The sequence below is a fragment of the Astatotilapia calliptera genome, chromosome 16 (genome assembly GCF_900246225.1).
Source record: "Astatotilapia calliptera chromosome 16, fAstCal1.2, whole genome shotgun sequence".
NCBI lineage: Eukaryota > Metazoa > Chordata > Actinopteri > Cichliformes > Cichlidae > Astatotilapia > Astatotilapia calliptera.
In genome coordinates this window covers 25,069,824-25,095,399 of record NC_039317.1, presented here as the reverse complement: position 1 = coordinate 25,095,399, position 25,576 = coordinate 25,069,824, and the positions used below count along the sequence as shown (strand labels likewise).

The window sequence follows — 25,576 nt, the reverse complement described above, 5'->3', positions numbered from 1 at the left end:
TCCATCTAGCTCTCTTCCTGCTCCCTCTACGAGTTCTGATACAAGAAATGTGGTGGTGCGAAAAACAACCCGGTCCACAGCTGGCCAGCATTCAAACATCCATCGTCTCCCAAGACCAACAGGGGAGGTGGCACATGGGGCTGCTAACTCTATTTCTGAGCCTAGGGTACATGCTGTCTCTGCATTTTTTAGGCCTTGGGACTAATCTGGGTGTCTTTGTAATCTGGGTGTCTTTGTAATTCATCGTCGGGGCGACGATGCAAGAAGGAGGGGTAGAATGTGGCAGGATGAATGTTATCCCTCAGTCCAACCCACTTTCAGCCTGGCCCATTAGGGGGCGCTGGTATAAATAGTGGCCATTTGAGTGTCTCTGCATCGCTTGCCTGTGATCTCCTTTTTGGTCACCTGACTTCCTCGGTGGGGTAGAGATCGTTTGTGGGTTATTCTTCTGAAGCCTCCATCGCGGCTGGTCGTAGCTATAGAAGCCTCCTCTGAGCTATTCTGCTTACATTCTGTGACCCGGCTTACTTGGTACGTAATCAACTTTTGTTACGCTCTCTGCCTTCTATTGTTCTTTTATAGTAATTATTTATTATGTTTCGCAGGAAGTGTGGGCCTTAGTTTTGCGCCAAGTTACGTGAACTGAAGTGCTGCTGTTTTGCCTTGCTGTGCTTTTACCGTCTGTTCCCGTTGTGAGAATTCTTCCCTGCTGCTGTCAGCTTTTACAGTGGACGTCGGCGTGGACAACGGCCATATGCATGCCGGTTATCGGAGTCAGCTGGCGTGCATATTGATTGACTGTTAACTTATCGTCGTGTGGACGGCAAGTTGGAGCAGTACGGCGATTCCGTTTGCTCCAGATTTTAGAGTTTTATTCAGATTGTATGTTGTTTTATTGCTTTTTGATTTGTAGTTTGGATTCTCTGTTACACCACTGGTGGGAGGCCCTTTTTCTAGCTGTGGATCACCAGTGTGGTCCTGCAGTTGGGTTATCCCCCGGTGCTACACATTAGTTTGTTGTAATATATTAACATTTTCTTTGTTTCTTTCATTCAGATGCGGAGTGCCGACGTGGAGGAGACTAGGGTGCCTTGGTGGTGGGATCCCTTGAGTGTACACACCTGCCTTGTCTAGTTTATTAGTGTGAGTGTGTGATAGTGTGTTGCACTTGTGTTTTGGTGTGTTTTCTTTCTTTAGTTGTATGTGGCATCCCTGCCGCTCCACTGGTAAGCCTCAGCTCTGAATACCTTTTTAAGCATATTTGTACTTGAATATTTATGATTGTGCTTTTATATGGTGTTTTAAATAATTATTAATAAATTGTGAATTTGTTGATCATTGAACCTCGTCTCTGGATTGAGTATAGCGAACCTAAGTGCCTTTTTGGTGATTTAGTGTCATTTCCAGTATTCTCTGGGTGAAATTCCCAGGGTGGCGTTGTCGTTCTTTAAAACTGCAGAGTATTTACTTTATATCCCAACCTCGTCTCGCCACACTAAAGCATATAGTTAGGGCTGGACCAGGTGACCCTGAATCCTCCCTTAGTTATGCTGCAATAGACATAGGCTGCCGGGGGATTCCCATGATGCATTGAGTTTTTCCTTTCCAGTCACCTTTCTCACTCACTATGTATTAATAGACCTCTCTGCATTGAATCATATCTGTTATTAACCTCTGTCTCTCTTCCACAGCATGTCTTTATCCTGCCTTCCTTCTCTCACCCCAACCGGTCACAGCAGATGGCCGCCCCTCCCTGAGCCTGATTCTGCCTGAGGTTTCTTCCTGTTAAAAGGGAGTTTTCCTTCCCACTGTCGCCAAAGTGTTTGCTCATAGGGGGTCATATGATTGTTGGGTTGATGGTAGCATAAACACTCTGCTATCTCACCAGCAAGTCCTGCCAAAAAGTTCTCCAGCACAATGGCATCCAGCAACCGATCCTCCTCTCTCATCAGACCAAGCTCCAGCCACCTAGCTGTAGCATCCCAGAGCTGACAGTTATACTTGCCTTCATCCAGCTAACCAGGAACAAACGGCAGTGTACCTCCAGAGAGGCCCAGCCAGTCTAGGATCGCTGTACTTAACATTATTAATATATATATATATATATATATATATATATATATAACACCCAGCACGCCCCTGCGGGCGGTTTATCCTTCAAGCTCGGGTCCTCTACCAGAGGCCTGGGAGCTTGAGGGTCCTGCGCAGTATCTTAGCTGTTCCCAGGACTGCGCTCTTCTGGACAGAGATCTCCGATGTTTTTCCCGGGATCTGCTGGAGCCACTCGCCTAGCTTGGGAGTCACCGCACCTAGTGCTCCGATTACCACGGGGACCACCGTTACCTTCACCCTCCACATCCTCTCGAGCTCTTCTCTGAGCCCTTGGTATTTCTCCAGCTTCTCGTGTTCCTTCTTCCTGATATTGCTGTCATTCGGAACCGCTACATCGATCACTACGACCGTCTTCTTCTGTTTGTCTACCACCACTATGTCCGGTTGGTTAGCCACCACCATTTTGTCCGTCTGTATCTGGAAGTCCCACAGGATCTTAGCTCGGTCATTCTCCACCACCCTTGGGGGCATCTCCCATTTTGACCTCGGGACTTCTAGGTTATACTCGGCACAGATGTTCCTGTACACTATGCCGGCCACTTGGTTATGGCGTTCCATGTATGCCTTGCCTGCTAGCATCTTGCACCCTGCTGTTATGTGCTGGATTGTTTCTGGGGCATCTTTACACAGCCTGCACCTGGGGTCTTGCCTGGTGTGATAGACCCCAGCCTCTATGGATCTTGTACTCAGAGCTTGTTCTTGTGCTGCCATGATTAGTGCCTCTGTGCTGTCTTTCAGTCCAGCTTTGTCCAGCCACTGGTAGGATTTCTGGATATCAGCCACCTCCTCTATCTGCCGGTGGTACATACGGTGCAGGGGCCTGTCCTTCCATGATGGTTCCTCATCTCCCTCCTCTTTCTTGGGTTTCTGCTGCCTGAGGTATTCACTGAGCACTCGGTCAGTTGGGGCCATCTTCCCAATGTATTCTTGGATGTTCCTTGTCTCATCCTGGACTGTGGTGCTGACACTCACCAGTCCCCGGCCCCCTTCCTTCCGCTTAGCGTACAGCCTCAGGGTGCTGGACTTGGCATAGCAGCTGGATAGCGTAGTGGTTAAAACTACACGCCTTTGGACCAGAGGATCGCAAGTTCGATTCCTGCCTGGGGCGTCTGTATCCAGTAAGGGTCCTAAGGCTAGACCCCCTATGCTAAGCAAGCCTACCGCAGACATGAGCGAGACAGATAAATATGAAGGCATGCCGGCTTGGACGTCGCCCGGATCAACAAGGTCCGCGTCAGGTGTTGAGGAACCAGGGCACCCTGACGAAAAGTGGGCTACTGGAACAAGAAGGCATTGGTGGGCAAGGGACGAAAACAGGGTGTTGTTGGAATGCTACTACGCAAGTAACCCTGGCGGAAGGGGCTACATGAATAGGATGAGGGACCTATGGATATATATATATATTAATTATAAAGATTTTAGAACTATGAAATGTCCCAAGTACGGCTGGGCTATATCACACCGTTCACGGTAATACTGGTGTAATTTTGGGAAACGACAGGAAAATGAAATATCGTGATAGAATATGGGTAAAACGCGCATGCGCAGTGCCTATGTTTACATACGCACATGGCGGCGACGCAGAATAAGAAGAGCGAAAGTGGAACGTTAAATTAAACAGATGAACCAGAATTGGTTTGTAAAAATGCTGCAACTTCAGTGATGTGGAACTGGCGCTCGAAAATCTGTCAAATGTTTTAGTACAACTTTGCTAAGCTACGAAGCCGCACCGCTTGATGGATTGTCGGAGCATTACGGCTATATTAGGCAGGCGCCTTGCAGAGTGAGGAGCCAATTTCCACTGGAAATGCCTTTTGGTTAAACTGTCAGCAAGGAATTTGCAATCGCACTGTTACATTTTTATATAACTTTAATGGACATAAAAAACAGCTGCTTGTTTAAGTGAAAATACATTGATGGGTTTTTTTTGCACTAATAAAGTTGTGGAGTTGTAAAGTATTTTGTGTAGTGTCAATTATATCGTCAGTTATATCATCAGTTATATTGTTATCGCAAATTTTCAAATGTATATCGTGATAAATATTTTTGGTCATATCACCCTGCTCTAGTCCCAAGTACTGATTAACGAAAGGGAATACTGATACCTTCGGTTAAAATGTTTTTTGAATACATGTTGACAACATTTCAGCTCACCTTTGCATTATTACAATTTGAACAGTTCTCATAATTTTTTTGACAATGTCATAAAACAGAAGCACACAGCAACACCTTAATCAAAAATGACAAAGTAAATTGAAACTTTGATCAAATATCCACTCTAAGCAAAAATGTACTTTGATGATAGTCATGTTTTGCTCTTCCCGACTAGGGCAAAAAATGGCCTTGGCAAGGTACAAATCCACAATCGCCTTATCTCTGGATTTTCTTTTTCCAATTAAATCCTACAAAATTATACACCTGGCTTGGCACAAATCAATGTATTTGATAGCACCGGAATTGTCCAGCATTTTGACTAAACTAAAATCAAAGATGTTCAAAAGATGACTGGAGTGCAGAGGGGCACAGATGTATAGTGAGGGTGCACTATGAGTGTCTGGCAAAGGCCCCAACCTGTGAGATCTTCAATTCCCAAAACTAGCAAGGAAGGAAGGTAGTCTCATTTTTCCTCCTGGAAGAGGCTGGGAAGATCAAATCTGAATTGACTATGTTTCTCACCTCCATTGTTCAGGCAGCTGCACACATTTGTAGTTTCAAGGTAGCTGTTGCCTGTTGACACAGAAATACACAAACCAGAGGTGGACATGAGGTGTCAGTCCCATTGCTACTAGCCATTTGATGCACTTAGCACTAGCCACAACAACACTGATCGCAAGATGTGTGACTTGTTCCTGGTGGGACTTCACCAGGCCTCCACATTTTTATTGTTTATGTTCATTGTTTTTATGGATAGAATTTCTTGGCAGATTCAAATGCAGGATGCTTCAACTTTGGTGGTGTCAGGATCTCAACTTAAATGATATGGTTTTGTTGGCTTGTATATTTGACAGTTGAGTTCATTTGGTCATAGTACAACATAAATGACAACTGGATTTGAATGTGTAAGCTTAAGTTAAGTTTTGGACTACTTAACCCTCTGGGGTCGACGGACACGCCAGTGCGTCAAAATCAGGAGACAAATTTACGACGACACAGCAAAAAGATGCAGCGACCCAGAGTCTCCATTTCAACTTGGGTCGAAAGTGTGGACTTCGAGCTATACACCAGTTTTTAAACTGCGTTGATAGGCCACGTAAAAACAGAGTTATGATAAAAAAATACATGCCATGTGTTTTTTCTGAATAAAACAGTGGTGTTAACAGCGGGAAGAAACGGTAAAAACAGCATTTTCTACAGATACTGCTAGCAAACACTCTCTGCTTGCGAGTGAAAAAAAAAGATGAATGTCATAGTTGCTCCAAAAAAGGTACCAAAGGCAGATTCCAGTGTAAAATCTGTCTCCACACGGAAAACAGGAATGATACACCTCCTGCTGTCAGACCTTCAGGGTTTAGGCCTCTGTTGTCATCCTACAATGTAAAGAAACTATATTTTGGAGTGGCACAAATCGTTTGTGTGCCTTCCTATTTGATGCAGAACACCTGATTGTTCTGTAAGTAGCTTTGAATGGTTATATAAAAGACGCCTGAGGCCTTGGCTGCATTTTTAGGTAAATAGTACCATATAACTTTGTTGTGTACAAAAAACTGTGCATAATTTGTAGACATGCACAATTTCTATTTGCATTTAAAAACATTGATGGAGAAATTTTAATTTCTCTTAAGACTAAGAAAAATGTATCTTGTTCCTCTACAATACTAAAGACTTGTAATATCTGATGTGTTGATGTAATAATGTTACAGTGTATCTTATTTAAAACAAACAAAAAAGTCAGACACGACTGTCAATAGAAAAGAATGCCACCGTTTGGCCCTCCTGCTCCTCCTCCTCTGCGTTGCAGCTATAAATATTAGCAGAAGCTTATTTTTGTCTTGTTCAACCTGGAGGGAAGCAGCTGATTTTAATGTTATGAGTTCTTAATATCTAAGAATCTGTGTAATTGAATCTTAAACTGTTTGTTTTTGATTGCTAATGTGGACATTGTACAACAGGTGCAACAGCTGCTGAGAAGGATCGTGCCTTAATCAGGTAACGTGTGTGTAAAACAGCATTTGAACGGTATCATAGTAGAAACGTTGCTCAGCTATATTGATGTGTGGTATTTCTTTCTAATGAATATAATATATCATTATTACTGATCTATCTTATCCACTGTAACATATTATGGAGAAAATGGAAAACTCAAGTGAGATTGTTTCATTTGTGCTGGCTGCTTATGGAAATATTGGAGGGTTGAAATACCTTTATTTCATTATAATACTGATATGGTATTTCTCAATATGTGTGGCCAACACAGTTCTTATTGTGGTCATACGTCTGGACAGAAGACTGCATGAGCCAATGTATATACTACTTTGTAATTTATGTTTGAGTGAAATAAATGGCAGCACATCACTGTATCCTCTTTTGCTCTCACAGATGTTTTCAGACAGCCACGAGGTGACTGTGCCGTGGTGTTTTCTGCAGATGTTTTGTTTGTACACAAGTGCTTCTGTTGAGATTTGTAGTTTAGCAGCCATGGCCTATGACAGATATATCTCAATCTGTAATCCATTCACCTATAATGTTATTATGAACACAGACAGAGTTTTTTTAATGATTCTGCTTGTGTGGGTGTATTCATTTCTTAGTGTTATTTTCTCATTTTCATTCATCTTCAGTTTGAAGTTTTGTGGAAATATTATTCACAGCGTGTATTGTGACCACCAATTAATAATTAGACTTTCATGTGCAGTTCCAATCCAAAGCTTTATTTCTGACATATCCTTTGCCATTGTGAGTGCTTTCATACCCTTCAGTCTCATTTCAGTTTCTTACCTGAAGATTTTGACAGTTTGTCGAAAAACATCAAAAGAAAACAAGCAGAAAGCTGTGACTACTTGCACCCCTCAGATCATCTCTGTGTCAAACCTGTGTGTCGGGTGCATTTGTTACTCTATTGACTTCAGGTTTGTAGTTTCTCGGGCACCAGATGAAGTTCGTATAATTTTGCCTATGTATGTCCTCATTTTTCAACCTATGCTCACCCCATTTATGTATGGATTTAATTTACCAAAGATAAGGCAATCATATCAAAGGTTTCTGTTTGAGAGAAAATAAATATCTTTGTTTAAAATTAGGCTCTTTCAGAGCATCTTTGCTCTGTAGGAGAATAACATTCAGCAGATGTATTTGAAATTTTTAAAAAAACATGCAATACTTTAAAGTAAAATTGCAAAAACTACTTTGCAACATGTAATTCTAAACAAAGCAATTTATTAAACACTCCAAAATTGTGTCTTTTTTTAAATTTATTTTAAATAAACTACCAGGCTCAGGTCACAGTGTAACCCTCTATAGTATTGTATTGCTCTTAATCAGGAAACAAAATACTCCAAAGGCCAAAGATGTGATATTCAACCCCTTTTCATGAAGTTCCACATAGAACACAGGAACACATAGGCCTACAATCACAATACAGATTAACTCATGCATGAACATACAAACAGAACCCCAGTTATTTTGTAATGAGAAAATCAAAGAACTGGATTTCTTTGCCTAGTGCCAATTCCACACCCGCGATAATGTGGCAGCTGCATGAGGCTCTAGTTCCAAAGTGGTTGCTGCCTGTAGTAATGGTAATCCCTGAATGAGATAGTGGGCACTAAATTTCACTATATGTTTAGATTAGTTTTGGTAGGACAAGCATAGTGCAGTTATAAAATCAGCTAAAGCAAAGACTGAGGTGTGGGAGGCCATGGAATAAGACGTAGGGCCTACTGGGTGCAATCTTTGCAAAATTTAAGTTCACTCAGGAGAAGAAAACAGTCCTCTACTCAGACAGAGAATAGTGCTGGTCGGGTGCCACTTACTTTAAATTAAGATACCAAGATAGCAACAGACTCTGTGAGGGCCAATCTGCTCCACTGTGTCACTCAATTCTGGCCACACGGACAGGATTTGACCAACCTGCAGACAGCACATCATCAAACAGTGGACCGACTGTTTAGCAAACACTTCCTTTTCTTGATCTCCAAATTTTAAGAGTGGCTCTTACACAGAAAGTACTGAACTGGACAATAGCATTTTCCCCAAAAGAAAAATATGTCAAAAAATATGTCTTGTCATATATGCTTCATTCATGGTGTTACCTGTTCTGTGAATTTATACTGGTAGGGGATAATGATGGTAATTCCTTCCTTTGCCATTTTATAAATGTGAGATTGTGTCGAGCTGACACAATAGCATGAGCTGTTTATAGCATGACAGACACCAACCAGCAACAACCTTACAGCCACAGAGTTGCAGTCTTACACGCCTCTCTGCAGCTTCTCCCCTCCTGTTAACCCCCCCCCCGCCAAAGAAAAAAAATTTCCATTGAGACTGTGTCAGCTCCCAAACAGACAAAAAACAAACTAAAAACCAGCAATAAACAACTTAAACATAAAAAATCAAAAAGAAGAACAATATAGTATCCACATCTGAACCAAAGAGTAAAACAGTTAAATGTGGATTATTATATATTAGGTGTCTCTCCTCCAAGTCTCTGTTAGTGATGCGCGAATCATGAACAAATCGTTCAATACTCGAGAATCACTTTACTGACTCACGATTCACAAGCCCAACTGACTCACTGACTCATCCCTGTTGCTGTTAGCAAACTAATTTCATTAGTAGAAATATATCTAGCTTGTAATTAAAATTGTGGAGAAAAACACCACATCCAGTATCTTAACAAAAACATTTCTGCTCTGAACTGGAAGAAAGAACCCTGAGTAGAAGCTCACATCAAGACAATAGCTCCTTGGTTCACAGTAGCATCGCTCTGCTAACATGCTAACAGCTCATTTGAGCTACTCACTCCCTCCTTTCCTGAGCTGAATCTTAGCGTAAGCGAATCACTCAGGATTCACTCACCCCTTCCCTTCCCTTGCTGAATCATAGCGCAAACGACTCACGCAGGACTCACTCACCCCCTCCCTTCCTGTGCTGAACCATAGCGCGAACAATGGGCCTTTCTCAATATGCGTATTTGTGCATACTTGCGTTTTCGTGTACTCGTGATACGTCATCAGTCGGAGACCAAGTACTGTTCCAATTCAAAGTACGCATCAAGCTGAGAACGCGAAAAAGTCCCGGATGTGTTCTCGCTCTGCCCGTTTTATCGAGCATGCATCGGTGGTGACTTGTGTGGACTTGGTACAGCTAAATATCCCAGAATGCATTTCATCCAAAACTCAAACGCGGCAATGGCGGACGAGCGGGGCTAAAAACTTTTAAATATTACTCTTTCTGGGTCACAAAATAAACTTAAGTTCTTTTCAAGTGAGAATGTAGCTGTGTAAACTTCAAATACCTGCTCGATTTATCAAGATATCATATATTTCCAAATGCGCTCCGACGTTTTCGGAGACCTCTTTGACCTGCCAGCTCCATAGCAGACAGCGAGGATTATTACAGCCGGCGAGAACAGCGGATTCCCGGCACATCGTTTTCCAACCCCCTGCGGTCTTTTCGCTACTCAGGTTAAACAAACACCAAACCCCAGTAGCTGTCTATTGTATTGAGTGTCCACTAAAATAAAAATAAAAGTGTTCCAACATCTCACCTGCTTGTTTTTATTAAGGTATGTACACGTATGTACATGTACTGTCAGGGCTCTGTGTGCAGGCGGATGGAGAGGAGGATCCAAATGCGAGACTCTGAGACTGAATTGAAACTGAGAACCTTAGCTTTATTGCTGGTGATAAACGACAACGTGAACTGAACAATGACACTGAGAACTGAACACACAGGCATAATTCTGAGGGTACGACGCGACACCAAGCATGGGAAAACACAGGGCTTAAATACACAGGGTAGTAATGAGGGAATGGGCCACAGAAGGGAGACACAGCTGGGGGAGATCAGAGCTAACGAGACAGGGGGAACAAAGCTGCACACACTAACCTAAGACAAAGACTTTCACAATAAAACATAAAACATGAAACACTAATAATAAACATCACTACAACAAGAGAATGAGAAAACAATCCAAAACACCAAGATAACTGAAACACAAAGTACCAGAGAAACAAAGAATAATCCATGATGCAAAAGTAAACCAAAACATAAACTCAATTGCTGGGTCCAACGGACCCAGAACCGTGACATGTACACTATTTTTATTAATAGAGATTTCATTACTGAGGTTAAACATGATATACAAGTCACTTAGATCACTTCTAAATGTTAATGTTTGGTTTATTTCAGTGTTTTATTTGTTCCTGAGTAAACCGGTTTGGCTGTGATTAAAGTTAAGCTTCATAACATATTACTCATAGTTAAATTAAGAGGGGACGGCAGTAAAAACTCCGGACCTGTGACATCATCAAGTACGCTGGTGTTCCAATTGTACAAATCGCGAGTCCGTGCTCGTGTTCTCGGCGAGTCCGTACTCTCAATACTCAATACTTGAGAATTGAGAAAGGGCCAATCACTCACTCACTCACTCACCCCCTTCCCCCTGGCTCACAGCTTCTTCTTCTTGCTTGCCAACCAATGTTAAGGCGCATTACCACCCCCTGGCTCACAGCTCAGTGGACATTTAGATAAGAAAATATATATTTGACACATTTAAGGAAAATACTAATAAAATAAAAATAAACAAAATAAATGTTCCCTTTAGAATTTTTTTTTTGCTTTTTTTTTGCTCTATAAAATAGTTATTTTCTTTTAGAATCACTCATCTTAGCAGTAGGATATGCATGAAAAGAGAAACAAATTAAGTTTGAGTGAAAATGTACATTTTTTGCACTCTCTGGTCAACTGACTCAGTGACTCAAATGATCATATTACAAATGATCTTCTTATGGCCTCTGACAGTGGACTCATCTCTGTGCTTGTCCTGCTAGACCTCAGTGCAACATTCGATGCTGTTGACCATAATATCCTATTAGAGCGATTAGAACATGCTGTAGGTATTACAGGTACTGCACTGCAGTGGTTTGTATCATATCTATCTAATAGACTCCAATTTGTGCATGTAAATGGAGAGTCCTCTCCACACACTGAGGTCAAATATGGTGTTCCACAGGGTTCACTGCTAGGACCAATTCTGTTTACGTTATACATGCTTCCCTTAGGCAGTATCATTAGAAGACATAGCATAAATTTTCACTGCTATGCTGATGACACCCAGCTCTATCTATCCATGAAGCCAGATAACACACACCAATTAGTTAAACTGCAGGAATGTCTTAAAGACATAAAGACCTTGATGGCTGCTATCTTTCTGCTTCTTAATTCAGATAAAACTGAGGTTATTGTACTCGGCCCTGAAAATCTTAGAAATATGGTATCTAACCAGATTCTTACTCTGGATGGCATTGCCTTGGCCTCCAAGTAATGCTGTGAGGAATCTTGGAGTCATTTTTGACAAAGACATGTCCTTCAATGCACATATTAAACAAATATGTAAGACTGCGTTCTTCCATTTGCGCAACATCTCTAAAATTAGAAATATCCTGTCTCAGAGTGATGCTGAAAAACTAGTTCATGCATTTATTACTTCCAGGCTGGACCACTGTAATTCATTATTATCATGATGTCCTAAAAGCAACATCCTGGGACTAGAAAGAGAGAGCATATTTCTCCTGTTTTGGCTTCCCTTCATTGGCTCCATTTGTTAAATCCAGAATTGAATTCGAAATCCTGCTCCTCACATACAAGGTCTTAAATAATCAGGCCCCATCTTATCTTAATGACCTTGTAGTACCGTATCACCCTATTAGAGCACTTCGCTCTCGCTCTGCAGGCCTACTTGTTGTTCCTAGAGTATTTAAAAGTAGAATGGGAGGGAGAGCCTTCAGTTTTCAGGCCCCTCTTCTGTGGAACCAGCTTCCAGTTTGCATTCGGGAGACAAACACTATCTCTACTTTCAAGATTAGGCTTAAAACTTTCCTTTTTGCTAAAGCATATAGTTAGGGCTGGACCAGGTGACCCTGAATCCTCCCTTAGTTATGCTGCAATAGACATAGGCTGCCGGGGGATTCCCATGATGCATTGAGTTTTTCCTTTCCAGTCACCTTTCTCACTCACTATGTATTAATAGACCTCTCTGCATTGAATCATATCTGTTATTAACCTCTGTCTCTCTTCCACAGCATGTCTTTATCCTGCCTTCCTTCTCTCACCCCAACCGGTCACAGCAGATGGCCGCCCCTCCCTGAGCCTGATTCTGCTGGAGGTTTCTTCCTGTTAAAAGGGAGTTTTCCTTCCCACTGTCGCCAAAGTGTTTGCTCATAGGGGGTCATATGATTGTTGGGTTGATGGTAGCATAAACACTCTGCTATCTCACCAGCAAGTCCTGCCAAAAAGTTCTCCAGCACAATGGCATCCAGCAACCGATCCTCCTCTCTCATCAGACCAAGCTCCAGCCACCTAGCTGTAGCATCCCAGAGCTGACAGTTATACTTGCCTTCATCCAGCTAACCAGGAACAAACGGCAGTGTACCTCCAGAGAGGCCCAGCCAGTCTAGGATCGCTGTACTTAACATTATTAATATATATATATATATATACATATATACATATATATATATATATATATATATATATATATATAACACCCAGCACGCCCCTGCGGGCGGTTTATCCTTCAAGCTCGGGTCCTCTACCAGAGGCCTGGGAGCTTGAGGGTCCTGCGCAGTATCTTAGCTGTTCCCAGGACTGCGCTCTTCTGGACAGAGATCTCCGATGTTTTTCCCGGGATCTGCTGGAGCCACTCGCCTAGCTTGGGAGTCACCGCACCTAGTGCTCCGATTACCACGGGGACCACCGTTACCTTCACCCTCCACATCCTCTCGAGCTCTTCTCTGAGCCCTTGGTATTTCTCCAGCTTCTCGTGTTCCTTCTTCCTGATATTGCTGTCATTCGGAACCGCTACATCGATCACTACGACCGTCTTCTTCTGTTTGTCTACCACCACTATGTCCGGTTGGTTAGCCACCACCATTTTGTCCGTCTGTATCTGGAAGTCCCACAGGATCTTAGCTCGGTCATTCTCCACCACCCTTGGGGGCATCTCCCATTTTGACCTCGGGACTTCTAGGTTATACTCGGCACAGATGTTCCTGTACACTATGCCGGCCACTTGGTTATGGCGTTCCATGTATGCCTTGCCTGCTAGCATCTTGCACCCTGCTGTTATGTGCTGGATTGTTTCTGGGGCATCTTTACACAGCCTGCACCTGGGGTCTTGCCTGGTGTGATAGACCCCAGCCTCTATGGATCTTGTACTCAGAGCTTGTTCTTGTGCTGCCATGATTAGTGCCTCTGTGCTGTCTTTCAGTCCAGCTTTGTCCAGCCACTGGTAGGATTTCTGGATATCAGCCACCTCCTCTATCTGCCGGTGGTACATACGGTGCAGGGGCCTGTCCTTCCATGATGGTTCCTCGTCTCCCTCCTCTTTCTTGGGTTTCTGCTGCCTGAGGTATTCACTGAGCACTCGGTCAGTTGGGGCCATCTTCCCAATGTATTCTTGGATGTTCCTTGTCTCATCCTGGACTGTGGTGCTGACACTCACCAGTCCCCGGCCCCCTTCCTTCCGCTTAGCGTACAGCCTCAGGGTGCTGGACTTGGCATAGCAGCTGGATAGCGTAGTGGTTAAAACTACACGCCTTTGGACCAGAGGATCGCAAGTTCGATTCCTGCCTGGGGCGTCTGTATCCAGTAAGGGTCCTAAGGCTAGACCCCCTATGCTAAGCAAGCCTACCGCAGACATGAGCGAGACAGATAAATATGAAGGCATGCCGGCTTGGACGTCGCCCGGATCAACAAGGTCCGCGTCAGGTGTTGAGGAACCAGGGCACCCTGACGAAAAGTGGGCTACTGGAACAAGAAGGCATTGGTGGGCAAGGGACGAAAACAGGGTGTTGTTGGAATGCTACTACGCAAGTAACCCTGGCGGAAGGGGCTACATGAATAGGATGAGGGACCTATGGATATATATATATATTAATTATAAAGATTTTAGAACTATGAAATGTCCCAAGTACGGCTGGGCTATATCACACCGTTCACGGTAATACTGGTGTAATTTTGGGAAACGACAGGAAAATGAAATATCGTGATAGAATATGGGTAAAACGCGCATGCGCAGTGCCTATGTTTACATACGCACATGGCGGCGACGCAGAATAAGAAGAGCGAAAGTGGAACGTTAAATTAAACAGATGAACCAGAATTGGTTTGTAAAAATGCTGCAACTTCAGTGATGTGGAACTGGCGCTCGAAAATCTGTCAAATGTTTTAGTACAACTTTGCTAAGCTACGAAGCCGCACCGCTTGATGGATTGTCGGAGCATTACGGCTATATTAGGCAGGCGCCTTGCAGAGTGAGGAGCCAATTTCCACTGGAAATGCCTTTTGGTTAAACTGTCAGCAAGGAATTTGCAATCGCACTGTTACATTTTTATATAACTTTAATGGACATAAAAAACAGCTGCTTGTTTAAGTGAAAATACATTGATGGGTTTTTTTTGCACTAATAAAGTTGTGGAGTTGTAAAGTATTTTGTGTAGTGTCAATTATATCGTCAGTTATATCATCAGTTATATTGTTATCGCAAATTTTCAAATGTATATCGTGATAAATATTTTTGGTCATATCACCCTGCTCTAGTCCCAAGTACTGATTAACGAAAGGGAATACTGATACCTTCGGTTAAAATGTTTTTTGAATACATGTTGACAACATTTCAGCTCACCTTTGCATTATTACAATTTGAACAGTTCTCATAATTTTTTTGACAATGTCATAAAACAGAAGCACACAGCAACACCTTAATCAAAAATGACAAAGTAAATTGAAACTTTGATCAAATATCCACTCTAAGCAAAAATGTACTTTGATGATAGTCATGTTTTGCTCTTCCCGACTAGGGCAAAAAATGGCCTTGGCAAGGTACAAATCCACAATCGCCTTATCTCTGGATTTTCTTTTTCCAATTAAATCCTACAAAATTATACACCTGGCTTGGCACAAATCAATGTATTTGATAGCACCGGAATTGTCCAGCATTTTGACTAAACTAAAATCAAAGATGTTCAAAAGATGACTGGAGTGCAGAGGGGCACAGATGTATAGTGAGGGTGCACTATGAGTGTCTGGCAAAGGCCCCAACCTGTGAGATCTTCAATTCCCAAAACTAGCAAGGAAGGAAGGTAGTCTCATTTTTCCTCCTGGAAGAGGCTGGGAAGATCAAATCTGAATTGACTATGTTTCTCACCTCCATTGTTCAGGCAGCTGCACACATTTGTAGTTTCAAGGTAGCTGTTGCCTGTTGACACAGAAATACACAAACCAGAGGTGGACATGAGGTGTCAGTCCCATTGCTACTAGCCATTTGATGCACTTAGCACTAGCCACAACAACACTGATCGCAAGATGTGTGACTTGTTCCTGGTGGGACTTCACCAGGCCTCCACATTTTTATTGTTTATGTTCATTGTTTTTATGGATAGAATTTCTTGGCAGATTCAAATGCAGGATGCTTCAACTTTGGTGGTGTCAGGATCTCAACTTAAATGATATGGTTTTGTTGGCTTGTATATTTGACAGTTGAGTTCATTTGGTCATAGTACAACATAAATGACAACTGGATTTGAATGTGTAAGCTTAAGTTAAGTTTTGGACTACTTAACCCTCTGGGGTCGACAGACACGCCAGTGCGTCAAAATCAGGAGACAAATTTACGACGACACAGCAAAAAGATGCAGCGACCCAGAGTCTCCATTTCAACTTGGGTCGAAAGTGTGGACTTCGAGCTATACACCAGTTTTTAAACTGCGTTGATAGGCCACGTAAAAACAGAGTTATGATAAAAAATACATGCCATGTGTTTTTTCTGAATAAAACAGTGGTGTTAACAGCGGGAAGAAACGGTAAAAACAGCATTTTCTACAGATACTGCTAGCAAACACTCTCTGCTTGCGAGTGAAAAAAAAAGATGAATGTCATAGTTGCTCCAAAAAAGGTACCAAAGGCAGATTCCAGTGTAAAATCTGTCTCCACACGGAAAACAGGAATGATACACCTCCTGCTGTCAGACCTTCAGGGTTTAGGCCTCTGTTGTCATCCTACAATGTAAAGAAACTATATTTTGGAGTGGCACAAATCGTTTGTGTGCCTTCCTATTTGATGCAGAACACCTGATTGTTCTGTAAGTAGCTTTGAATGGTTATATAAAAAACGCCTGAGGCCTTGGCTGCATTTTTAGGTAAATAGTACCATATAACTTTGTTGTGTACAAAAAACTGTGCATAATTTGTAGACATGCACAATTTCTATTTGCATTTAAAAACATTGATGGAGAAATTTTAATTTCTCTTAAGACTAAGAAAAATGTATCTTGTTCCTCTACAATACTAAAGACTTGTAATATCTGATGTGTTGATGTAATAATGTTACAGTGTATCTTATTTAAAACAAACAAAAAAGTCAGACACGACTGTCAATAGAAAAGAATGCCACCGTTTGGCCCTCCTGCTCCTCCTCCTCTGCGTTGCAGCTATAAATATTAGCAGAAGCTTATTTTTGTCTTGTTCAACCTGGAGGGAAGCAGCTGATTTTAATGTTATGTGTTCTTAATATCTAAGAATCTGTGTAATTGAATCTTAAACTGTTTGTTTTTGATTGCTAATGTGGACATTGTACAACAGGTGCAACAGCTGCTGAGAAGGAACGTGCCATAATCAGGTAACATGTGTGTAAAACAGCATTTGAACGGTATCATAGTAGAAACGTTGCTCAGCTATATTGATGTGTGGTATTTCTTTCTAATGAATATAATATATCATTATTACTGATCTATCTTATCCACTGTAACATATTATGGAGAAAATGGAAAACTCAAGTGAGATTGTTTCATTTGTGCTGGCTGCTTATGGAAATATTGGAGGGTTGAAATACCTTTATTTCATTATAATACTGGTCTGGTACCTCTCTATATGTGTGGCAAACACAGTCCTTATTGTGGTCATACGTGTGGACAGAAGACTGCATGAGCCAATGTATATACTACTTTGTAATTTATGTGTGAACGAAATAAATGCCAGCACATCACTGTATCCTCTTTTGCTCTCACAGATGTTTTCAGACAGCCACGAGGTGACTGTGCCGTGGTGTTTTCTGCAGATGTGTTGTTTGTACACAAGTGCACCTGCTGAATTTTGCAGTTTAGCAGCCATGGCCTATGACAGATATATCTCAATCTGTCATCCATTACGCTATAATGTCATTATGAACACAGAGAGAGTGTTTTTGTTGATTCTGCTGGTGTGGCTGTATTCATTTCTTAGTTTTATTTTCTCATTTTCATTCATCTTCAGTTTGAAGTTTTGTGGAAATATTATTCACAATGCGTATTGTGACCACCAATTAATAATTAGACTTTCATGTGCAGTTCCAATCCAAAGCTTTATTTCTAACATATCCTTTCTCTTATTGAGTGTTTTCATACCCTTCAGTCTCATTTCAGTCACTTACATGAAGATTTTGAGAGTTTGTCGAAAAACATCAAAAGAAAACAAGCAGAAAGCTGTGACTACTTGCACCCCTCAGATCATCTCTGTGTCAAATCTGTTTGTCGGGTGTATTTTTTACTTTATTGACTTCAAGTTTTTAGTATCTCAGGTACCAGATGAAGTTCGTATAATTTTGCCTATGTATGTCCTCATTTTTCAACCTATGCTCACCCCATTTATGTATGGATTTAAGTTGCCAAAGATAAGGCAATCATATCAAAGGTTTCTGTTTGAGAGAAAATAAATATCTTTGTTCAGAATGAGATTATCCTAGAGCATCTTTGCTCTGTAGGAGAATAAAGGAATTTGCTGCATTTCTAACTGAAGTCACGATAAAATATGACTCCTTTCTTATTGTCGGGGATTTTAATATTCATGTGTGCTGTCCAGAAAAGCCCATGATTAAAGAATTTTTTAATCTTACTGATTCTTTTAATTTAGTTCGATGTGTGCCTGCACCCACGCAACATTGTGGTCACAATCTCGATCTGGTTTTAGCGCAGTGATTGCCTGTTTTTAATCTGAAAGTCTCTGACCCTTTTTTCTCTGATCATATGCCGGTTCTGTTTGACATTTCTTTATCTAGAAATGAATTCAGGAGGCATGTCCTTGCTAAGACAACTCGTTTGTTAAATTCTTTCACTGCAGCTCGGTTCTCCACCTACTATAATCAGTTCTCCATTCCTGACACACTCCAATACGTAGAGGAACTACGGTTTCATACCAGTTGTCAGACTGCCTTGGATATTGTTGCCCCTCTAAAAATTAGGCATCCTAAGACTAAGTTTGAACCCTGGTTGAATGATGAAACTCGTTCTGCGAAGCGTGAATGTCGTAGGGCTGAGCGGAGATGGAAAAAAAGATAACTTACAGGTCCCTTCACAAAATTTAAGAGAGCGCTGGGCCTTATATCAGCTTACAATAAAAGAAGCAAAGCGGAAATACTTTGCAAACATTATTATGGTGAATTATCAGAAACCACATATATTGTTTAAGTTAACTGAGACTATTTTAAGCCCTCCCTCTGCTCTTAGTTTTGAGCCTTCACATGAAATGTGTGAAAAGTTTCTGCACTTCTTTATGAACAAGGTAGCCTCGGCTAGGGCGTGGATTATTTTGCCCACATCTGACCCCTCTGATCTTCCAATTTGCTCAGCTGTCTTTCAACAGTTTGAGTCGGTTACTCTTGCTCAGCTACAGGAGGTGGGGGATCATTTAAAGCCTGTAGGCTCACCTTATGATGCTACCCCTCCCCGTTTTCTGAAAGAAGTTTTTTCTACCATAGGTCCAACTATTTTAACCATTTTAAATAGCAGCCTTGCCTCAGGTGTGGTTCCAAAGAATTTCAAAGATGCAATTGTGCAACCACTTCTTAAGAAACCGGGGCTAGATACAGGCTAAACTTTCTTTGCTTTGACAATTCTAAAACTGAAGTAATGGTGTTTAAACCTGCCTCCACTGCTGTTCCGTGTGTTGATTTGCAATCCCTGAAATCATTCTGTAAAACAGAGATTGTTAATCTGGGTTTTAAAATGGATCCTGAGCTTAAGCTTGAAAGCCAGTTCAGGTCGGTTGTAAGGTCTAGTTTCTTTCATCTCAGGCAGCTGGCCAAAATTAAGCACTTTCTTGCGAGACAGCAATTTGAAACAGTAATCCATGCTTTTGTAACCATTCAGCAGGATTACTGTGATTCTCTTTATTTTGGGGTGAGTCGATCTTCTGTTTTTTGACTGCAGCTAGTTCAGTTTCAGTTTGACTGCATGCCTTTTAACTGGGACTCGTAGATGCGAGCATATCACCCCAGTTTTATATTCACTTAATTGGCTGCCCGTGCATTTTAGGATCCATTTTAAGCTGCTTTTATTTGTTTTTAAATGTTTGTCCAATGCTGCCCCTCTGTACCTCTCTGAGCTTCTTCATCCATGCATACCTTCCCGATCCCTCAGGTCGGAAGACCAGCTCCACCTGAGTGTGCCTAGTGTGCATTATAAATAATAATAATCTTTATAAATAAAGATGCTATGCTATGCTTATAACATTCAGCAATCATATTATGGTTCAGAGATATATTTGAAATTCCAAAAGACCCATGCAACTCTTTCTTTTTAAAATAATTTGGCAAAAGCTACTTTGCAACATGTAATATTCTCTGAACTGTAAACAAAGAAACGTATTAAATACTTTAAATATGTGTCTTTAAATGAATTTATTTAAAATTAACTATCAGGCTCTTGTCACCAGTGTTGGTCAAGTTACTTGAAAGTAATCTTGTTACATTACTGATTACTTATTTTCAAAAGTAATTAATTACTTGGTTACTTAGTTACTTTTTAAAAACACAATTTACAACCTGAATAGGTGATAAAGCGATAGATCTTTCAGCCCAATTCTACTTTTTCTGCATAATCAATCATACAAAATGTAATCAAATGGAAAAGTCTCTTTTTAAAATTTATTTTTATTAGTTTTAATCTTTTAACTTTATGCATCAAGCAAAAATTAAATTATATGCAACATTCTCTGACTGGAGGAAATTTGTTTAATATTTAACCCTATTTTCTGCACATTCCAGCACATAAAATAAAATTATTATTTTTTGCTTAGACTCAGTTTTTCAAATAAATGCAAGTGAAACACAGCAGAAAATAAATAAAATCAAAGACTCAGCAGTCCTGTTGCTCTATTTTCATCTGTATAGCAGGCGGATGTTTGCCCTGGTGCAGATGTGCCCTATGAAATAGCATAAAGGGTGGCACTGGCCACAACAGACTCGCAAAGAATCCTGAGCATTGTCTGACAAATGTTGAAAGACCTCAGTCGCCTTAGAAAGTAGACATGCGTTCCTAGAAGGGTCATTTAGAAGGGATTCAAGTGGAGAAGGGTTCCACTTTGGTGGTTCAAGGTTCAAGGTTCAAGGTTCTTTATTTGTCACATGCATAGTTATACAAGTATAACACACAGTGAAATGTAGCCTTACATGCTCCTCGACATGTGCAAAAATTTTGGGGGGGGGGGGGTGTAGAGGAAGAACATTATATATATATATAGTATATACACTGGGTGAATGTGCAGTAGTAGCAGCAAGCAGGTGAATTCTGTACATTAATATGAATAGACATCTGACTATTTTACAGGATCGACAATATAAACATATTTAAAATTAAAGGAATTTGGAATGTACATTGTGCCTTGGTTTAGAGTGTCTGGAAGAGAGTCCTGTCTCAGTCAATTATAGATGATGTGAGAGGGCGGGTGTGTGTGTTTAGGGCCCGGATGGTTTGGGGATAGAAGCTCCTCTTGAGTCTCTCTGTCCTTGCCCGGATGATGCGGAACCTTCTACCAGATTGCAGAAGTTGGAACAGTTTGTTGCCAGGATGGGACGGGTCCTTCAGTATCTGCGCTGCTCTAGTCCGGCATCTCCTGGTGTAGGTGTCCTGAAGCGGGGGGAGAGCAATCCTGCAGCAGCGTTCTGCTGTACGGATCACTCTCTGGCGAGCTTTTTGGTCCTTCACACAGCTGTTCCCAACCCACGATGTCATGTTCTGTGTGAGGATGCTCTCCACAGCGCCTGTATAGAAAATCCTGAGGATCTTTGGAGAGACTCTGAACTTCCTCAGTTGTCGTAGGTGATACAGGCGCTGCCTAGCCTTTTTGGTCTGGACCTGAATGTGGGCAGCCCATGTCAGGTCTGAGGAGATGTGGACACCAAGATACTTGAAGGACTGCACCCTCTCCACTGGAGCTCCATTGATGATAATGGGCTTGTAGTCTCTGTGCTGACCCCTTCTGAAGTCCACCACCAGCTCCTTGGTCTTGCAGACGTTCAGCTGGAGGTGGTTGTCCTGGCACCATCATGCCAGATTCTTCACTTCATCCATGTAGGCCGCCTCATCGTTGTTGGAGATGGCACCCAACACCACTGTGTCGTCAGCAAACTTCACAATGGTGTTGGAGCCATGGGTGGCCACACAGTCTGAAGTATAGAGGGAGTAGAGCAGTGGCGAGAGGACACATACCTGAGGTGCTCCTGTGTTGATGGTGATGCTGTTGGAGAAGCACCTGCCCACCCTCACCACCTGATTTCTGCCAGTGAGGAAGTCCAACACCCATGCACACAGACGGCTGTTAAGTCCCAGATCCCTGAGCTTTGTGAACAGTCTGCAGGGCACTATTGTGTTAAACGCTGAACTGTAATCAACAAACAGCATTCGCACATAGTTACCCTGTTTCTTGTCCACGTGGCTGAGAGTGGTGTGCAGGACGTGGGCGATGGCGTCCTCTGTGGATCTGTTGGATCTGTAGGCGAACTGCAGCGGATCTGTGGTGTCTGGGATGGAGGAGGAGATGATGTTCTTCAGCAGCCTCTCAAACACCTTCATTACTACCGAGGTCAGTGCAACTGGCCGGTAATCGTTCAGGGATGAGGGTTTGCTGTTCTTGGGCACAGGGATGATGGTGGATCTTTTGAAGCATGTGGGGACCACAGACTTCGCCAGGGACTCGTTGAAGATGTAAGTGAAAACACCTGCTAGCTGGTCAGCACAGCAGCGCAGCAGACGGCCGGTGATGTCTGGCCCCGCCGCTTTCCTTGTGTTCACTCTCCTCAGTGCCGCTCAGACGTCATGCTCCGCGATGCTGGTCACCGGTCTCTCGCTGATGACGTCACTATCCTCGGTAGTCAGGCGGTAGATAGCATTAGCCGCCTGGCTAACCTCGGTGTCAGGATCTCAACTTAAATGATATGGTTTTGTTGGCTCTATTACTACTTTGGGGGAAATCAGCTTTTAGTTCGTATCCCAACCATAGGGCCTTTGTTTGCAGTGGACCAAGACGACTTGGAAGGGAAACACCAGCTGAATAGTGTGATCTCTTAGCAGAGATCAAAAGGGGGATTGTGAGAAAGTATTTGAGCAGGTGGCATGTTTCAGTTCCCTTATGATGTGCAGAGATAAGGAGTAGGTTGTAAAGAAGAACAGAAAAGCAGGAAACTACAGAGGAACAGTTGGGGAGTGTACCCTTCTATGTGAATGTTTGGGGGTGTGTCCTTGGGTGTGGTTGATAAGGAAACAACATGTATTCTTTTTATGACTTGTTTTGCTGACTGTAGCGAGCATGAGGGTGGGCTCACCTGTAGCCCCTGTGACTGAGCATGTAAGCTAAAGGTTGCAAGATGCTTGTGTTACTACTAGATAACTATAGGGGCAGTCCCTTAAGGAAGCGCCCAGAGCCTTTATAATGAACAGACTGAGGAGTTGCTGCTCAGATCCACTGCTGTGGCTGCATGTAGTGTGATCTCTCAATGCGCATTGGTAATAAAGCTTTGATGAAAGGATACTTCAGCCTCATCTGACTCTTCTTCTCCAGCTGCATTATTAAAGGATCGGTGAGGTCGAGAATTGAACCTCAGCAACCTCATCCTCCTCTCTGTTGCAGTTATAAATATTAGCAGAAGCTTATTTTTGTCTTGTTCAACCTGGAAGGAAGCAGCTGAGTTTATTGTTATGAGTTCTTAATATGTAAGAATCTGTGTAATTGAATCTTAAATCTTTTAAAGTATAAAACTACTTGCTGTTTGTTTTTGATTGCTAATGTGGACATTGTACAACAGGTGCAACAGCTGTTGAGAAGGAACGTGACATAATCAGGTAACATGTGTGTGTAAAACAGCATTTGAACGGTATCATAGTAGAAACATTTCTTGGCAATTTATACCTGGTCGTTGTATTGCTGTCTAGCAAATGTAATATATATTATTGCTGACCTATCTTTGTCACTGTGGGATATTATGGAGAAAATGGAAAACTCAAGTGAGATTGTGTCATTTGTGCTGTCTGCTTTTGAAAATGTTGGAGAGTTAAAATACCTTTATTTTGTAATAATACTGGTCTGGTATGTCTCTATATGTGTGGCAAACACACTCCTTATTTTGGTCATACGTGTGGACAGAAGGCTGCATGAGCCAATGTATATACTTCTTTGTAATTTATGTGTGAATGAAATAAATGCCAGCACATCACTGTATCCTCTTTTGCTCTCACAGATGTTTTCAGACAGCCACGAGGTGACTGTGCCGTGGTGTTTTCTGCAGATGTGTTGTTTGTACACAAGTGCTTCTGTTGAGCTTTGTAGTTTAGCAGCCATGGCCTATGACAGATATATCTCAATCTGTCATCCATTACGCTATAATGTCATTATGAAGGCAGAGAGAGTGTTTTTGTTGATTCTGCTTGTGTGGGTGTATTCATTTCTTAGTTTTATTTTCTCATTTTCATTCATCTTCAGTTTGAAGTTTTGTGAAAATATTATTCACAACGTGTATTGTGACCACCAATTAATAATTAGACTTTCGTGTTCAGTTTCAATCCAAAGCTTTATTTCTGATATATCCTTCGCAACTGTGAGTGTTTTCATACCCTTCAGTCTCATTTTAGTCTCTTACATGAAGATTTTGAGAGTTTGTCGAAAAACATCGAAAGAAAACAAGCAGAAGGCTGTGACTACTTGCACCCCTCAGATCATCTCTGTGTCAAACCTGTTTGTCGGGTATATATTTTACTTTATTGACTTCAGGTCTGTAGTTTCTCAGGTATTAGATGAAGTTCATATAATTTTGCCTATGTATGTCCTCATTTTTCAACCAATGCTCACCCCATTTATGTATGGATTTAATTTACCAAAGATAAGGCAATCATATCAAAGGTTTCTCTTAAAGAGAAAATAAATGTCTTTGTTCAGCAGATTTACTTATATTCACAAAATAACCATGCAATTAATTTTTTTAAGTTCTTTGCAAAGAACTACTTGGCAACATGTAATTTTTCTAAATTCTAAACACAGCAATTTATTAAAAAGTCCAAAATTGTGTCTTTTTTTGAATTTATTTAAAATAAACTAACAGGCTCATGTAACCCTCTATAGTATTGTATTGCTCTTAAGCAGGAAACCAAATTTTGGTTCTTACACTGTCCTTAACATCGTCACCCCAGAACAGTGAGAGAGGGAATATATATGCAGACAGATCATGCTCATGATACCATATACCAACGTACAGCAAATGCACACAAGATCTTTTCCCTGGATGCAATGTTACTCCAAAGGCCAAACAACATAATTGTGATATTCAATCCCTTTTCATGAAGTTCCACATAGAACACAGGAACACATAGGCCTACAATCACAAATGCAGACTAACTCATGCATGAACACACACACAAAAAGAACCCCAGTTATTTTGTTATAAGAAAATCAAGGAACCGGGTTTCTTTGCCTAGTGCCAGTTCCAGAATTGGGTGACACAGTGGAGCGGATTTGCCCTCGAGTCAGTACATCCATTCCACTGTATCACAGAGTCTGTTGCTATCTTGGTATTTTAAATTAAAGTAAGTGGCACTGCCTCCTCGTGCAGGTGCCGCATTCACCTGCAATAATGCTGTAATTCCAAAGTGGTTGCTGCCTGTAGTAATGGTAATCCCTGAATGAGATAGTGGGCACTACATTTCACTATATATTTAGACTAGGTCTAGTAGGACAAGCATAATGCAGTTATAAAATCAGCTAAAGAAAATGTTCCGCTCTTCTCCCCTCTGCTCTTGTTCCCTTTTCTGAGAGGCAGTGGGGAGGAAGAGCATACAGCCTGATCCGGTGGGGAGGTGTGGGAAGCCAGATCGGGCGCTCCCCTTCCAGCTCTCCTTCTTGCTCCCTCCTAACTTACCTTACTTACTTGTTTTACTTCTCTCTAACACCTTTTCTGTCCCTTTGAAGAAATAAGGCTCCATGAATGTTAAAGAGGTAAGTATTTCTCA

The 25,576-nt window shown here is 41.7% G+C and overlaps 3 protein-coding genes across 3 annotated transcripts; all 3 read left to right on the top strand.

Moving 5' to 3' along the window:
- The first annotated feature begins 6,393 nt into the window (after positions 1–6,393).
- Positions 6,394–7,329, top strand: LOC113008393 (olfactory receptor 4D1-like). The gene has a single exon (XM_026145766.1). It carries the CDS (start codon positions 6,394–6,396, stop codon positions 7,327–7,329), a length of 936 nt encoding a protein of 311 aa, XP_026001551.1.
- Positions 7,330–17,082: 9,753 nt separating this feature from the next.
- LOC113008479 (olfactory receptor 4D1-like) lies at positions 17,083–18,018 on the top strand. The gene has a single exon (XM_026145924.1). The coding sequence runs from the start codon at positions 17,083–17,085 to the stop codon at positions 18,016–18,018; it is 936 nt and encodes a 311-aa protein (XP_026001709.1).
- Positions 18,019–23,559: 5,541 nt separating this feature from the next.
- Positions 23,560–24,495, top strand: LOC113008346 (olfactory receptor 11A1-like). The gene has a single exon (XM_026145706.1). It carries the CDS (start codon positions 23,560–23,562, stop codon positions 24,493–24,495), a length of 936 nt encoding a protein of 311 aa, XP_026001491.1.
- Positions 24,496–25,576: the final 1,081 nt, after the last annotated feature.

Coding starts and splice junctions, on each gene's coding strand:
- LOC113008393 (XM_026145766.1), top strand. CDS start 6,394: ATGGAGAAAATGGAAAACTCAAGTGAGATTGTTTCATTTGTGCTGGCT.
- LOC113008479 (XM_026145924.1), top strand. CDS start 17,083: ATGGAGAAAATGGAAAACTCAAGTGAGATTGTTTCATTTGTGCTGGCT.
- LOC113008346 (XM_026145706.1), top strand. CDS start 23,560: ATGGAGAAAATGGAAAACTCAAGTGAGATTGTGTCATTTGTGCTGTCT.